General features: G+C 44.6%; 2 protein-coding genes across 2 annotated transcripts in view; both read left to right on the top strand.

Annotated features, from left to right (window-relative positions):
- LOC133478066 (segment polarity protein dishevelled homolog DVL-1-like) overlaps window positions 1–6,263 on the top strand; it is a 39,647-nt gene extending 33,384 nt beyond the window's left edge. The window contains exon 15 of the mRNA XM_061773628.1: window positions 3,998–6,263. Coding sequence (XP_061629612.1) covers window positions 3,998–4,461 — 464 coding nt within the window. The 3' untranslated portion in view covers window positions 4,462–6,263. The remainder of the gene's footprint in view (window positions 1–3,997) is intronic.
- A 3,285-nt stretch (window positions 6,264–9,548) lies between these two features.
- Window positions 9,549–13,866, top strand: LOC133478060 (tumor necrosis factor receptor superfamily member 9-like). Its single transcript, XM_061773605.1, has 7 exons — window positions 9,549–9,819; window positions 10,831–10,950; window positions 11,019–11,156; window positions 11,244–11,316; window positions 11,392–11,486; window positions 11,572–11,736; window positions 12,777–13,866. The coding sequence occupies exons 1-7, from the start codon at window positions 9,678–9,680 to the stop codon at window positions 12,893–12,895; spliced, it is 852 nt and encodes a 283-aa protein (XP_061629589.1). The 5' UTR covers window positions 9,549–9,677; the 3' UTR covers window positions 12,896–13,866.
- Window positions 13,867–14,757: the final 891 nt, after the last annotated feature.

The following is a 14,757-nucleotide window of genomic DNA, read 5'->3' as shown; positions in this document are numbered from 1 at the left end:
TCAACACATTCCTCTTCATCATTGCTGGAATCATTCAACATGGGGGCATGCTACATGCTTTCTGTTATCTCCAGCGCTAATATGAAGTGCGCTCTCTCTCTCTCTCTCTTTCTCTCTCCCAGATCGAGTGGTTAACATTGGTACGGAAATCAAAAATGTACACTGCCACTTTTACCCTCAATTAAATAGCCTCGCTGCATCCAAAGTAGAGTGGTGCCTTGAGATACGAGTTAAATTTGTTCCGTGATCACGCTCGTAAGTCAGTACTCTCGTATCTCAAATCTTTCCCCATTAAAATGAATGGAAATGCAATTAATGTGTTTCTGCCCCCCCCCCCCACCCCTAAAAAAAACCTAAAATTCTTGTAACGTGTCTTTGATAAGGAAAATACCACTCTATAAATTTGTACTTTATAAAAAGATTTGGTGAAGACATAATTAAATAGAATGTCAAGAACAAAATGATTGCTGCTCATTCTGTTGTTGTGACTTGGCCACCAGGGGGCAGTATAATATAGTCAGGCAGACTAATGAAATATTTCCCAACTACTGTAAATGACTCGGTAAACTGCAGTAATATGAGTTTCTTTTAATAATCATTAATTAGATAATTAATACCTGTGAGTATTGTTATATTGTCTGTCTAAATGTGTCGCTGCATCGTTTGTGTTCAAATATCTGTTGCTTATAAAACCGTGTCTATCGATGCTGTTCGTGAGCCCCTCTATTTGGTTTACATTGTGTGTTAGCATCAAGCTAACGTAAGGCAAATTTGTGTGGTTTTAAATACATAAACTGTAAAAATGATCTTTGTTTTGTGTAGTAAACTTCAGCTTGCAACCTGTTTTTTTGAAGAATTATTCAATATCTGCCAAACTGCTACTTGTTGTGAATTGAGTCTATTTCAGTTCACTGCCACCATACACTGCTCATATCTCGCAAGTCAAAGCAAAAAATCGTCCGAGTGACTGCTCGTGTCATGAAAAACTCATAAGTCGAGTCATTCTTATCTCAAGGCACCATATATAAACATTGTGAGGTGGTATATGAGGACAAAGCAGGAAAGGTTAATATCACTCTTTTTTTTTTATTATTAGTGTTATATTGGTGCATTGTCCATTCAGGTTCTAAATGTCAGGTATGAGCGACCAGCTTTGGGCTCCAAGCCTCAGCGCAAGACCAGAGATGTAGCCATTAACGTCAGAGCAGAGCTGTGCTGCTCGTTTTCGTTGGGAACATCTTGAATCCATCTTTCAGTTTCTTTTGCACACAAGCACGTGTCACGTATGCGTATTTCCGAGACGCATCTTTTTCTACCTTAATAGACTTTGATCACGTGAGCCATTCCCGGGTGGCTGTTATGGGCCTGTCAGAGTACATGTTTGATACATTAGGTAATGGGGAAGGTGTGTGTAATTGTGTTGTTCCCTCTGTTTTTGCTGGGCAACGGTAGACTGAAGGAGGAGGTAGTCCCAGGACACTGGGGGAACCGGTAAGCCTGCAACACCCCCTCAAATCTCCACCACCTCCTTTCCTTCCTCCAGCCTTTCTCTCGTCCTCCTCCTCCTCCTCTTGTGCTCGTCACTCTGCCTGCCTGCCCGCCCGTAGCGTTAACATCCCTGTAAAGTGAAAAGAAATGTCTTGTAAATGTAACAACCATGCCAGATTTGAATAAGTCAAAATATCAAGTATATACAATTAGGCTTCAAAATCGTGACAATGTTTGTCTTTGCTCTCAAATTTCTTCTTCTTCAAATGCTGAAAGCGCTGAAATCACGCCCCGCGCAATTTGTCGACTACCAAAATGGATGCTACTTCAGCTAGCATCTTTCTTATGCTTAAAGCCTCCATTGTGTAGAACATGTCCCACCGGGTCGTCGTGCCGCTTTTCCACTTGGCGACAATGAGGCACTCGCCGCTCTAAGCCAACTCGAAGCCCCTGTTCACACGCTGGCTGTCACGTTGTACTCCCCTGCTCTTCTGCGTGCACTCACGGCCAACAACGAGGTGCTCTAAAGGGGCCGCGCCAGCAAACTGTCCACAGGGCAGATGCCATTTAGGGTTGCGGGCATAGCGAGACAGCTGCACATTGCAATTGTGCCAGATAACCGCTGATGCGAACAAAGAGGCTCAAGTTTTGATATCGTGCGTTAGAGGGCAACTCATGCCAGAAGCGCAAATGCGTCACTGGGCGCCTTTGCGGCCAAAAACAGTTAAACGCAATACGGTATCTCGACAATGTATCAGCCATTGCACACGTTTTCAGCAATCATCTTTAAACATTTAAACAAGTATGTGATTTCACTTTACAGAGTCTTGAAGGTTTCCCCCTGCATACATTTCATGTGTCGTCCTTTGTCCTGTGTGTCAAGCCGCCGCCCATTCTCCCTCTCCGCATCTTCGGGCATGTGTCCGCACTGCGCTGCGCTGCGAGGTACACGGTGATGCAGGACGACCAGTGTGAGGCCGGTGCAGTCATTCTCAGTGATGCGCCATTTATACCCAGTGCTGTCGGGCTCATTGTTAACGAGGAGGTGCGCAATGTTAGGAGTTATGAGTTATGAGTGTGATAGATACAGCTCTATCGACCACACTAGACGTGTACTCTATTAAAAGTAGTTATCGTCATTAGATTGATCCCGTGGTGTAATGGGCTTATTTGAACATTGTCGGTCGCTGTCAATGGAGTCGTTTCAAATGTCAAAGTACCTTTTTGACAGGCCTAAGATGATTTTGTCTGCGCCATGTAGTAATACATTTCTCAAAAAGTCCGTAAAGCTTGCATCGTGTGCTCTCACTTTGTAGGTTGGAGCCTTTTCCTCGAAGCTGCTGTAGGTTTTTGTTGACAAGGTTTACTGAAAAGGGAAATGACCACTGTCGCCATCGTCAGGCTGTAGGAGGGAACGCACCACCCACATTGACTACAACGTGGAAGTGGAGGACGTGAGATCCGATCAAGAGGTTTCGTAAATGCAAATGTCAGAGTCAGGCGTGAGTGTGCGCATATTTCAAGTGGAATACATCTATTAGTGCAGTTGGTAACTCTAACTGCGTATGAAGTCAAAAAGGGAATTTATGTCTTTGCGGGATATGAAGGTTGCATCAAGCCTGCGTAACATATACAACTTTTGCAGGGCACACAGGGAAATAAATTCCATATTTGAATCCCCAAAACAATCGGTGCCTCAAGCTGGGATCGGCTCGAGCTTATCATGTGACGCTAATGAGGACAAGCACCAAATAAAATAGATGTTTCTGTGAGAAATAGTTTTGTGAGGCGTATGGCATCCATTCCGCCACAACTTACCTAATGTGGTTCCTCGTCCCCTAAAGCAGCCATTCCCAACACTGCGCCATGTTACATTAGTGTGAGATCATCAAGTGTGCCGTGAGAAATGATCCAATTGCACTTAATTGTTCCCAAAATTATTTCAATACTACAAATCATGTATCGTTAGTCAGCTATAAAATGTAAATGTTTTTCCACTAGGCGGCACGGTGGGCGACTGGTCAGAGCGTCAGCCTCACAGTTCTGAGGACCGGGGTTCAAGCCCCGGCCCCGCCCGGTGTGGAGGTTGCATGCCCTCCCCGTGCCTGCGTGGCTTTTCCTCCCACATCCCCAAAACATGCGCGGTAGGTTCATTGAAAATTCTAAATTGCCCGTGAGTGCCAATGGTTGTTTGTTTGAATGTGCCCTGCGATTGGCTGGCAACCAGTTCAGGGTTTCCCCCGCCTCCTGCCCGATGATAGCTGCGATTGGCTCCATCAGAAAATGGATGGATGGATGTTTTTCCACTAATGGCAGAAGGTAGAAATGTGTTGCCATTTATATGACAAGACTAATAGCTTTGTGTTCAAGTGAAAAGGCAGATTTCTGCGTAAATTGTGGCGAGATGGTCCTTATTTCAGTCTACAGTTTTTACTTTTTGTGACGGAAACACTGCTCTCGCGTGTGACCTCCGCATTCTTCTGATGAGACACCTGTGTCTTTGCCACAGGAAGCCGTAGCAGTGGATCCAACCCCAGTGCGGGCAAGGGCAGGCGTTCGTCCCCGCAGGAGAAGGTTCACAAGTCAACGTGCAGCGAGTCTGAGGCGGGCAGGCGCGCCGACAGGTGCGCCAGTCAAATGAGCCATCGCAGCCACGCCCGATCGAGTCACAGCCAGTCGCACAGGAGCCACCACGCCTCCTTCACCTACAGCCACGTGCCCTTCGCCCAAAAAGGGCCGGCTTCGTGCGCCCACAGCGAGCGAAGCCACGCGTCCTCCTACGGCCCTCCTGGTTTGCCGCCGCCGTATTGCCTGGCGCGCCTTGCCCCGAAGGCTTCGGTCAGCAGCAGCACGCCACCGGGAGCGCCTCCCGGGAGAGAGCTAGCCGCCTTTCCCCCCGAGCTCACCGCCAGCCGCCAATCCTTGCAGCACGCTATGGGCAATCCCTGCGAGTTCTTTGTTGACATCATGTGACAGGACAGTGCCTTGAACACACGACTGCTACTGCTCCCTCTCCGTTATTTGTTGAACGAACACAGAGACTGGCTAAAGCCTCCGCAAAGGATGATGGGAAATTCTGTGGCTGCAGAAGGGACGTGAAGTGTACAGTTTGTGAAGTGCTGTTCAATGTGGTGATCCGAATCTCTCAAGCGGCCAAACAGAGTGTTCCTTCATTCCACCGTGGATGTTCTCCCCTTTGAGACTTTAAAGCTCGCTGGGCCTGGAACGCAATCCCCAGACCGTCAACCTCTCGCACTTATTTTTTTTCCCCCGTGGACTCGATTGGCGTACCGAGGAACATTGGCTGCCAACTTTTGACTTGTTGTCTCATGCTGTAGCATTACCACTGTTTTTTTGCTTGGTTTGTTTTTCTTTCCCCAAGCTCTTACCTGCCAACTACTCACATGCTACCTGCGATCAGCGGGTATCTTCAGCCTGGTTGTAATGAGGTAGGACGATGCATGACTTTCAACCGCTTTTGGGTTAAAGCGTTACCTGTATTTGGGGCCGGGGGGCCCATCTAGCCAACGTTCAAAAGGAACAATCTGTATGTACACTGGAGGCTTTTTGTGTTGTTATTTATGTGATTGCGTTGCATTGACGGTGCCGTACGTCATCCGCTATGGCTGACTGACAATCACGTCACTCAGTGGCCAGTTTCCGCAGTCGTTGCTGCGCTTTGTCGAATGTATCATTGTCAGTGTCGAGACACTTGAAAGTTGACCATCGCTTTGGTTTCAAGTGCCGTACAAATCGGATTGCAAACAGTGGACAAGGGTGAGCTTAATATTGAATTTTGTCTATCATCAGGCTGTGTGGTGAGAGAAATTGGGCAACACGTTTCAGGTAAGGACTAGCTTGGGGGGGGGGGGGGGGGGGGGGTCACACACAGATCAAATGCAAACAATTTTATCCCCCCCCCCAAAAAAAAATGAAGAGAATATCTTTTCCATGATAGCACTTTTTATCTGGTCTGTAGATTCTATAGATTTTTATTATTAAGTCTTTATTTATTATTATTTAATTTTAGCAGCACTTCTCACAGCTTGTCAACTGATCTTATCGATGACTCACTACCTGCAGTTAGTCACTGAATGTACAGTGGACCCCTGCTATTCGCGGGGGGATGGGGACCACCGGGCCGGACCACAATAGTGAAAATCTGTGGGTAATTGACATTACGTCCATTAGAAATGCATCTGCCTCGGAACTGTGAGGCAGATGTGCTAACCAGTCGTTCACCGTGCTGGGAAAATAAATGGTTTTGTTTTTTGTTAACCCCAAGCATTTTGGAATTGGTAAACCACCAATAAGCATTTTCAGAGTTGGTTCCCTTAGCCTGCACGGTGGACAACTGGTGTGCATAGGAGTGCGAATGGGGGAAAAAAAAGAAAATCAATTATTTAAAAAAAAAAAAAAAAAGATCCGCAGATCTTTAGATGATGAGTATGCGGGGGTCCACTGTACAGCAAAATGTGTCGTATGTGGTGATACGTGCATTTGTATATGCCATTTTGGTCACATCACACAGCCCTATTTTGGAGAAGAAAGCCAGCTCGATGAAGCCAAAGCACCTCATGTTTATTGAACTACATATCGACTTTAAGGGCGAGCCCGGCCTGAATATTCGGACTTTTCCAAGTTGACTCTCCCTCCTGTTGGTAACAAACACTGTTTGCAAATCAGAGCTTTCTCTTGAATCATCTTTCTTTACAAAAGAAAAGTTAATTGTACATAGAAATTTATTATATATGATTAAAAATCTCTATGTTGAAGTTCTGGCTGAATCTTTCACTAAGTGCAAACATTGGTCCTCACAGAGAAAAGTAGTCGAGTCAGGATAATTGAAGTGTTTGATTCAAATGTGACTGGTCATCAGATCGTAACGTTAATCCCCGAGTCAAAGCAATGATGCACCGTCAAGAGGTGCGATGTCAAAACAACAGCGACACGCGCTGACATTTTGTGTCGGGTTGACAGACAGACGTGCCTGCGTGGGACTTCGGAGCCCCGATGCTGCGTGTACTTTCCCAGTGGGCTGATTTGATCAACATGCTCGAGCTTTTACAACACACACTCTTTTCTCATAAATGAAAAGAATTGCGTGTGCCACTTTTCCCCCCACAGGAAGGAAGTGAGCCCTCCTGCGACACTTGAGTGTGACGCAAACAAGCAGACCCCAGAGTTCCTGTCGTCGCTCGCTGGAGCTTAAAAGTGCCGACTTGTAGATGACATGCAAATACAAATAGTCAATGATGCTATCTGAGGAGTTGCGGTTGAAGTGTGGGAGGTGTCCTTGGCTGTTTGTGAATAGGAAGAATGTACAAGAGCTAAGGATGCTGTCAAAATCACCCGATTTTCCCAAGGCAATCGTCACACTAGTGAGACTGCAGTTCTTTTTAAACAGAAAGGCAGCTCCATGGATCGCTTTGAACACGACCGGGAATTTATTGAAAGCACAGGTGGTAAACACGATGCGCGTCGGTGACATCACGTGGGAAATTTTTAACTTTTCACCCACCTCGAGGTAAACGCATGACATTTGGAGCAAGTGACTCATCTCACACCCTCGTTTCATTGCAATAGAATTAGCTACTGGCTGGCAATTCGGAGGAGCCACCAATTGGACTCAATTAGGAGAACTGTTACTTTAGAATAATATGACTCAAGTACAAGTAAATTTAAAAAAATATATATATATTTCACTGAGTAATGTATTTTTTTTTTTCAAGCAAAGCAATGCCAACTCGACAAAGGTAAAAAAAAAAAAAAAAAATGAAATGGGAATGTGAAAATTCTGATATTTCCCAACAATATTGCTTTAACTGAAACAATACTACATTTAAACTATAAAAATAACAAATGAAGGCAAATTACGCCACATGAAATTGTCTTGAATTAACTTTCTTTGTTTACACGTACAAAACGGCACAATAGGCTCACTGGGCAGAAATTACAAAGCTGTTCTTTCCCTTTGTTTTTACATTTTGAAGTTTCACAAAGATGCGGACTGGTTAGAGCGTCAGCCTCACAGTTCTGAGGACCCGGGTTCAATCCCCTGCCCCGCCTGTGTGGAGTTTGCATGTCCTCCACGTGCCTGCGTGGGTTTTCTCCGGGGACTCCGGTTTCCTCCCACATCCCAAAAACATGCGCGCTAGGTTCATTGAAAATTCTAAATTGCCCGTGAGTGCGAATGGTTGTTTGTTTGAATGTGCCCTGCGATTGGCTGGCAACCAGTTCAGGGTTTCCCCCGCCTCCTGCCCGATGATAGCCGGGATAGGCTCCAGCACGCCCGCGACCCTTGTGAGGAGAAGCGGCTCAGAAAATGGGTGGATGGATGGATGGATGGAAGTTTCACAAAGATGAGTCACTCTGAAAACTGCTTCTATGTGAGGCCGCGGAGACTTTGACTGTCTGTCTCCAGTAAACCGTTATTGGTAGTTCCATTGAGTCATGTGACGGTGCCCAAGGCAAAAGTAGCGTTTTCTGACCACTCGACTAACTAATTCTTCTGACAAGTACAAAGCAAGAATTGCTTAAATAAATGTAGCGCATTACTCCCCACACGTGGCTTTATTCCACCAATTTTTCAGTAGCATTTCAAATCCATCACACAGTGACACAGTCAACAAACCGGATCCAATCAAATAGAATTTCCTCGACTGTAATGATTGGAAAGCCGATTTGTTAGTTTGTTTGAACATTTTGCCAGGTGTAATCCGGGGCCGGTTGGAACAGGAACTAAAACAGCTACTGGAATTTCAAGGGTGGTGTAAGCAGGAACATGCAAGGCATAAGTCATAAGTAGAGTGGGAAAGAGCTGAGTCACTGGGATTGCGCTCTGAGAACTGCTGAGAAATGGAGACGGGAACTTCAGGCATCTCCACATGCTACTACGATCAATTGGATTGATCGAAGGAGAGATGGCTAGATTCTTATCTTTATTCGTATTCATTTAATGAAGGAACATCGCTTTCAGTTTTCTTTTCAGTCTGTACTTCCTACCAGTCTTCGAAAATTACAGCGACTGTCATTGTATTTTTAGATTGTTTTGTGATGGTTAGAACAAGGTACGGTCGCTGTTGTATACATATTCCTTTCAAATTCTCCCCGAGAAAATTCTTGAAAGTGGATTTTTGTTAAGGCAAGAACACTACCCGTTTTAGAACTCCAAAATTTGCAGGAGGCTCGACTCAAAGGTCAGGTCAGTAGTTGCTGGGCAACGATACTTCAACAAGGCAAGAACATGACTGATATTACGTTACACAGTTGAGTTCAAATCGCCACTAGCAGCCCAAAGAATCCAGCTCATCTTCCAACTATGGGTTGATTGTTTATTGTTGTAATGTGTCGCCCCCTAAACAAAATCTGTAGCTTTTGAAATGATCCGATCCGAGACTGCAGGTACATAGCTGCGTATAAACAGCACGCACACCGAACGGAGCGGTAGGAGTTCCTTCGCCAATGCAGAGCAAGAACGAAGCTTATGCTAAAGGGAAAATGCCAACGTTGCACTATGCGCTTACAATGACGCGGTCACGGTCTGAATCCGCAATAGCACGCTTGACAAATCTAAATAGAATGTAAAGAAGAATTATTTTTTTTGCATCAATTCAGTGGACTGTGCTGCTCCATCTGGTGTGTGCGTCTTGGCCACCTGGTAGTAGTGTAATACAGACACAGAGACACACATGAAGAAGAGTTTCCCAACTGACTCAGTAAGACAAAATAGAATTTCCCTGGTGGGATTATAAATTTGATAAAGTAGATTCAAAATGACTATTTACGTTGAAACTTTCAAAAAAGAACAATTCCCGTGGCAGTTATCATAAACTGGCATCTGGGTTATTACAGGGGGTGCTTTTGGGGGGAAAAAAAATAAATAAAATAATAATAAATACAAATTCTCCCCTGAAAGCTTCCCAACCCCAAAAGGGTTGAGAATGCGTTAGAACAATTCAAATGAAATGTAAATAAGAATCTGTATGCGTTTTTACAGCAAAATATATGGACTGTGCACTTTTATCAGTAAAGGCCCCGCCTCTGATGAGAGGAAAAAAAACTGAAGGAGATGAATAACATGCTCAGCTTGCTCACCACCACCACCACACACACCAATGAGGCTGAGGGGCACAGACGCAACTTTTGTCACCACCTGCTAGTTTTCAGTGTGAGCTGAAGAGCTTCTTATGGCTGCGATGGCGGGCACCATCCTCCTGCTGCTCGTCGGAGAGACTCTGAGCAGCCTGGATCAGATAAGCAGAGGCTGCAAGAGATGGCGCTCGGGAGCACAACCGCACGGAGATGTGTGCTGTGATGAATGTCACCCGGGTGAGTACGATCGTTTTTAGACATCATCATGGTCGAACCTTCAATCTGAGCTCTATTCATTTGTTCAGACCTTATTGCTTCAAACAGCCTCCTGGGTTACTAACCGCTAGCAAAGAACATTCTTTTTTCTTTTATTCTTTTGACATGTCAAGCTTGCCTTTAGGTCAGTAAATGAGCCTTGGAGGTCCGTGATTTAGTCCAGTTGTGTAGAAACAATCTGCTCACAGTTTGTGTGGTTACAACCACAATACGGAGACGAGGGCAGAAACTCTTTCTTCCATTCATCCGTCTATTTCTGCCGCATATCCTGTTTTCTGCGTCATGGGTGATTTGGAGTCTATCCCAGTTCTCACAATGGGCAATTTGGAGTGTTCATTCCCAGAACCCTTTGACTGTGAGCAAGATGTGCTAACCACACGTCTCACCGTGTGTGTGTTTTTACAAACACACCAAACCTATTTGGGTGGCAAACATTTAGCATGGCTCACTCTTATGCTGCACTTTTATTTGTGTGTGTAATGAAACTCTGACTCAGTCCTATGAATCATCATTTCCAAATATACGCAAAAGGCAAAACCTCAAATCAAACCCATTTCACAACCATGCAACGGAACTGTAAATGTCATTACAAAATGTTCCGAAACTCTTAAAAAGAGTAAAGGTTCTACGTACTACCCTGTCGTTCATTTACTTGTATGCATAGGGATAATAAATGTTTTTTTTTTTTTTTTTGGTCATGTCTTGCATCATCTAATCTTGACAAAGTCAGGAAAACAAACACCATCAATGTGATTAGGGTGCCTTGAGATGCAAGTTCAATTTGTTCTGTGACCATAACTCCAAACTCCTGTCAGTGCAATATAGAATCTCTGAAGCACCTTTATTTTTGAGGCTGTATTTCAAAATTGCGGGAAAGGTAAGTAAGTAGAACCCCCCCCCCAAAAAAAGCCCAATTCTAGATGATTGTGTTGTAATGAATTTTTTAGCGATTTGCTTTTGTGGTGTTTGCAGGCAATCGTCTGGTCTCTCACTGTGGCGCAAACCCACAAGATCTTTGCACTCCTTGTGAGGGCAAAACCTACACACAGAACCCCAAAAACTACAAGTGTTCCAGGTGCACTCAGTGTGAAGGTCGGTGCTTTTTCTACAGTCAGTTCTCGAGCCTCCAGAAGCCTTCGACCATTTGCTCGTTTGTCCAGGCGCGCAGGTTCTGGTGGAGGACTGTACGCCCACGACAGACACGCGGTGCGGATGCAAAAAAGGACTCCTGTGTGGCAACGACCGCTGTTCCTTCTGTTTAAAGAAATGCGGCAAAGGCGAGGAACCCTCTGAGAATCGTAAGCTTTGAGCTGTCCTCACGCAGCACGTTCACATGTCGTCTTACATGATTACATTTAAAAAAAAAAGTCAACCCTTCCCCGCAGGTTCCTGCAGACCATGTGCAAATGGAACCTTCAATGATCAAATTCACCAGAAGTGTAAACCCTGGCGTACCAAGTGAGACGCATTCATATCAACGAAACTATCATCGAATGCTCGATTGACAATATGGATGCAATTTATTTTTCCAAGGTGTCCCAATCCAGATCAAATTATTTTGGCCAGTGGCGATGCCTTCACTGACAATAGGTGCGTTGACGTTTCACCCAGCAGTCTGAAACAACCCGGTAAGATGTTATTGCCTTCTTCTGGTTCATCGAAATGCAACCGGTTTTGTCTTTTGCGTCATTTACAGCCGCTTGTGTCTTTCAGAATCCGATCGCACGAAATCCTCATGGCCGTTGCTCTTGTCTGTGTTGCCGAGTGTGTGCCTTTTGGCTTTATGCATCTTTCTGATCCTAACTGTATATGGTCTGAAGAGAAAAAAGAAGACAAGAGACAAAACCACCAACGCACCAATAATAACAACAGCTACAGGTATTATGGTGGCGTGTCAACTGTAGAAATATTGCAGAAAATCGATACAATTATTTCTGTACCATCTGAGTTAGAATTTGAAGTTGGAATGTTTACCTTGTTTCACACAGGTCGACCTTAGTGATATTTCTGTGACATCTTAATTTGAAAAAGAGAAAAATCACTTTTGTCATATTTGTGAAAAGAGTCATTGTGACTTGACAGTACTCGGCTACATGATAAATGGGATCAAAGAAACTGAAAATCTCTGGCTCGAATTTGATTTTCAAGAAACCACCGAGAAAGAAGAAGGCGTGACTTGCGGGGGCGTCGTCCATCACATGTCGCGCACTCGCGGCCACACCGCCAGCCAAGCTGTCGCTTGACGAATTTTTGGTGTTGCAATACAAATGTGCTTGAGACCCTCACCATCAATTCACATTGATTTCCCCGAGGTGAGGTGGAAGAACATTATCAGGTGGTGGCACTAATGTGCCACGAAGCTGGTTCGCCAAATGGCAACAAACTCCAGAGAAAAAGAACGAGGAAGGACAAAACATTAGGTACAGTCATGTTTATCCATTTTCCTCTACCGCTTTTCCTCACGCGGGTCACAGGGTGTGCTGCAGGCTATCCCAGCTATCTTCGGGCGAGAGGCGGGGTACACCCTGAACTGGTCGCAAGCCAATCGCAGGGCACATAGAAACAAACAATCAATGAACCTACCACGCATGTTTTTGGGATGTGGGAGGAAACCGGAGTGCCCGGAGAAAACCCGCGCAGGCACGGGGAGAACATGCAAACTCCACACAGGCGAGGCCGGGATTTGAACCCCGGGCCTCAGAACTGTGAGGCAGATGTGCTAACCAGTCGTCTTTAGTCCTCTCATTTTCCATGTTTTTAGTTTCGACTAAATTAAGTCCTGATTGTTTTGACAAATACGGTAAAAAAACCCAAACTTTAGAACTTCATATCGAAACAACAAACTGAGTTGGCACAGACGTTCCATCCGTACATGTCCAACTATCATGTGTTTGACGTGTACTTTTGATCTTCTCCAGATGATCCCGAGACATTAATACCAATGGAATGCAGTTTCCACGAAGCCCAGGAAGAGCACGGCAACAGCAGCTCGGAGTCTTTAGTCTCCAAAGAATCCCAGGATCACCTCGTGGCCTGATTGAGAGCTTTTATGACGCTCGACAAAAGGAAAGACTTGCTGTACAGTGTGGATCTTTGTCTATGATCCGTGTGTGTGTGTGGCATGATTCAATCGTTCGGACAAAAGGTGCCATTTTATCCTCCAGGATCTCATAACACGGGGCAGGAAGGGGAATTCTGGGCAAAACTACAAGTGCCTTACACACCTCCTTAATTGCAGCGTGTCAGTGTCAACTTAAAATGATGGCGCCAGCTGAATGGCCTCAATATGACATGCACTCTTGGTGTCTATGGCCTTTTAGTCGTGACCACAGCAACCTGTTGTTTACCTCTGACTAGGCACTTTTAATGTCAGGCGAAAACTGAAATTAGGGCTTCTAAGATGTGTTTCAATATGCGTGTGCTGGGTTTGGGACGGTTGGGGGAACATTACTGGGTGTAACAATCCATGTGCAAGCTGGGACTCGCTTGCTTGTACGTAAGTCAAACCTTTGAATGAGATGACTCTTTGCGTTGCTTCCTGAATATGATAAGCAGACTAGTACATGGATCGACGGAGATGGCAGCCAAGTGTTCTTAGATGGTTTTGATTTCGAGTGAACTCGGTGCTAAGTGAAAGCTTGCAGGAGAACTGTGACGCACATGTCACAGCTGAATGGGTCAAACGAGACACGGAACCCCCCCCCCCCCCCCCCCCCCCCCCCCCCCCAAGGAGTGCATCCTGTACTTATTTTGTCTACTGACATTTGAGTGGGCAGCTACTATATCACAGCAAAGGCACTTTTTCCATTCACATACGTATCTGCTCGCTGACCTTTGCATGTTTTGTTTTTGGTTTTTTTTAGCAGAAATGGAACATTTACAAAATGTCCTGCGTAGGGTGCAAAACAGAAATCTTTCACACATTCTATTATCTTATCTTTGACAATTCCTTTTCAGAAAATTGTTTTTACTTTTTACTGGGACTTGGACAATAAACCATTGCTTCAATTGAGCGGTCTTTCATTTGACAGAAACGATTTTGTAATTAATGGTCCGGGCATGAGGCGGGGTTGTCAAATTCATTTCAATCACGGGCCACATCATAGTTAGGGTTCATAATGGTTTCCTTTCCACCATTGTGACCTCATCATATTGCATATATACAATTGCATCCTCATTTCACTATTATTTATATTCTTAACAAATTGAATTTGAAATCAAGTCATGCAAAATAGTGACAAATAAATACAAAGGTGTTCAATTTACGTTAAGAAGGGATTTGGGTAAAAAATATTGTAATATCTTTAAAAATAAAACACCAGTTGGGGGACATATTTTCTGCTCAAATGAAAAGATCAAATCCATTTGTTAAGAAAGGTGATGTACTAATCAACACACTTGATTTGTTTTAGTTGGCTCCAAAAAAATCGTGTGGCGGGGCAGATCTGGCCCCCGGGTCTTGAGTTTGACACCTGTGTTTTAGAGTTTAAAAAAAAATGTTTGAAACCTTACAAGCAAACAAAAACACAGCACATTGACTTCTAGCATTATTAAAGCCCGACTGTCAAAATGTGATGAACGATGTGTACTTTTAAGCACATCGCGTCCATGAAGTCAATTTCAATCCAATGACAACCATGTCAAAGGTCAGAGTCTCTTTGGGCCTTTTTTTTTTATTGTAATTGTAAATGTTTTGTACAGCATGCATGATGCATCAGTGTATCCCGTTTTGGCCGCAAGAGGAAAACTGGAAGTCGTCAGTGTTCAAGGGTTATCTCCACATCGCATTCTCGTTTGGAGCAGAATGAACGACCGTGTGTGAATTAAAACAGACGTAAGCGGCAAACATTGGCTGATTGTGAAATATGCCCGCAACTTTCCCATTTATAATCCTTTCCA

This window comes from Phyllopteryx taeniolatus, chromosome 1 (genome assembly GCF_024500385.1).
Source record: "Phyllopteryx taeniolatus isolate TA_2022b chromosome 1, UOR_Ptae_1.2, whole genome shotgun sequence".
Taxonomy (NCBI): Eukaryota; Metazoa; Chordata; class Actinopteri; order Syngnathiformes; family Syngnathidae; genus Phyllopteryx; species Phyllopteryx taeniolatus.
This window is presented reverse-complemented; position numbering and strand designations above follow the sequence as displayed.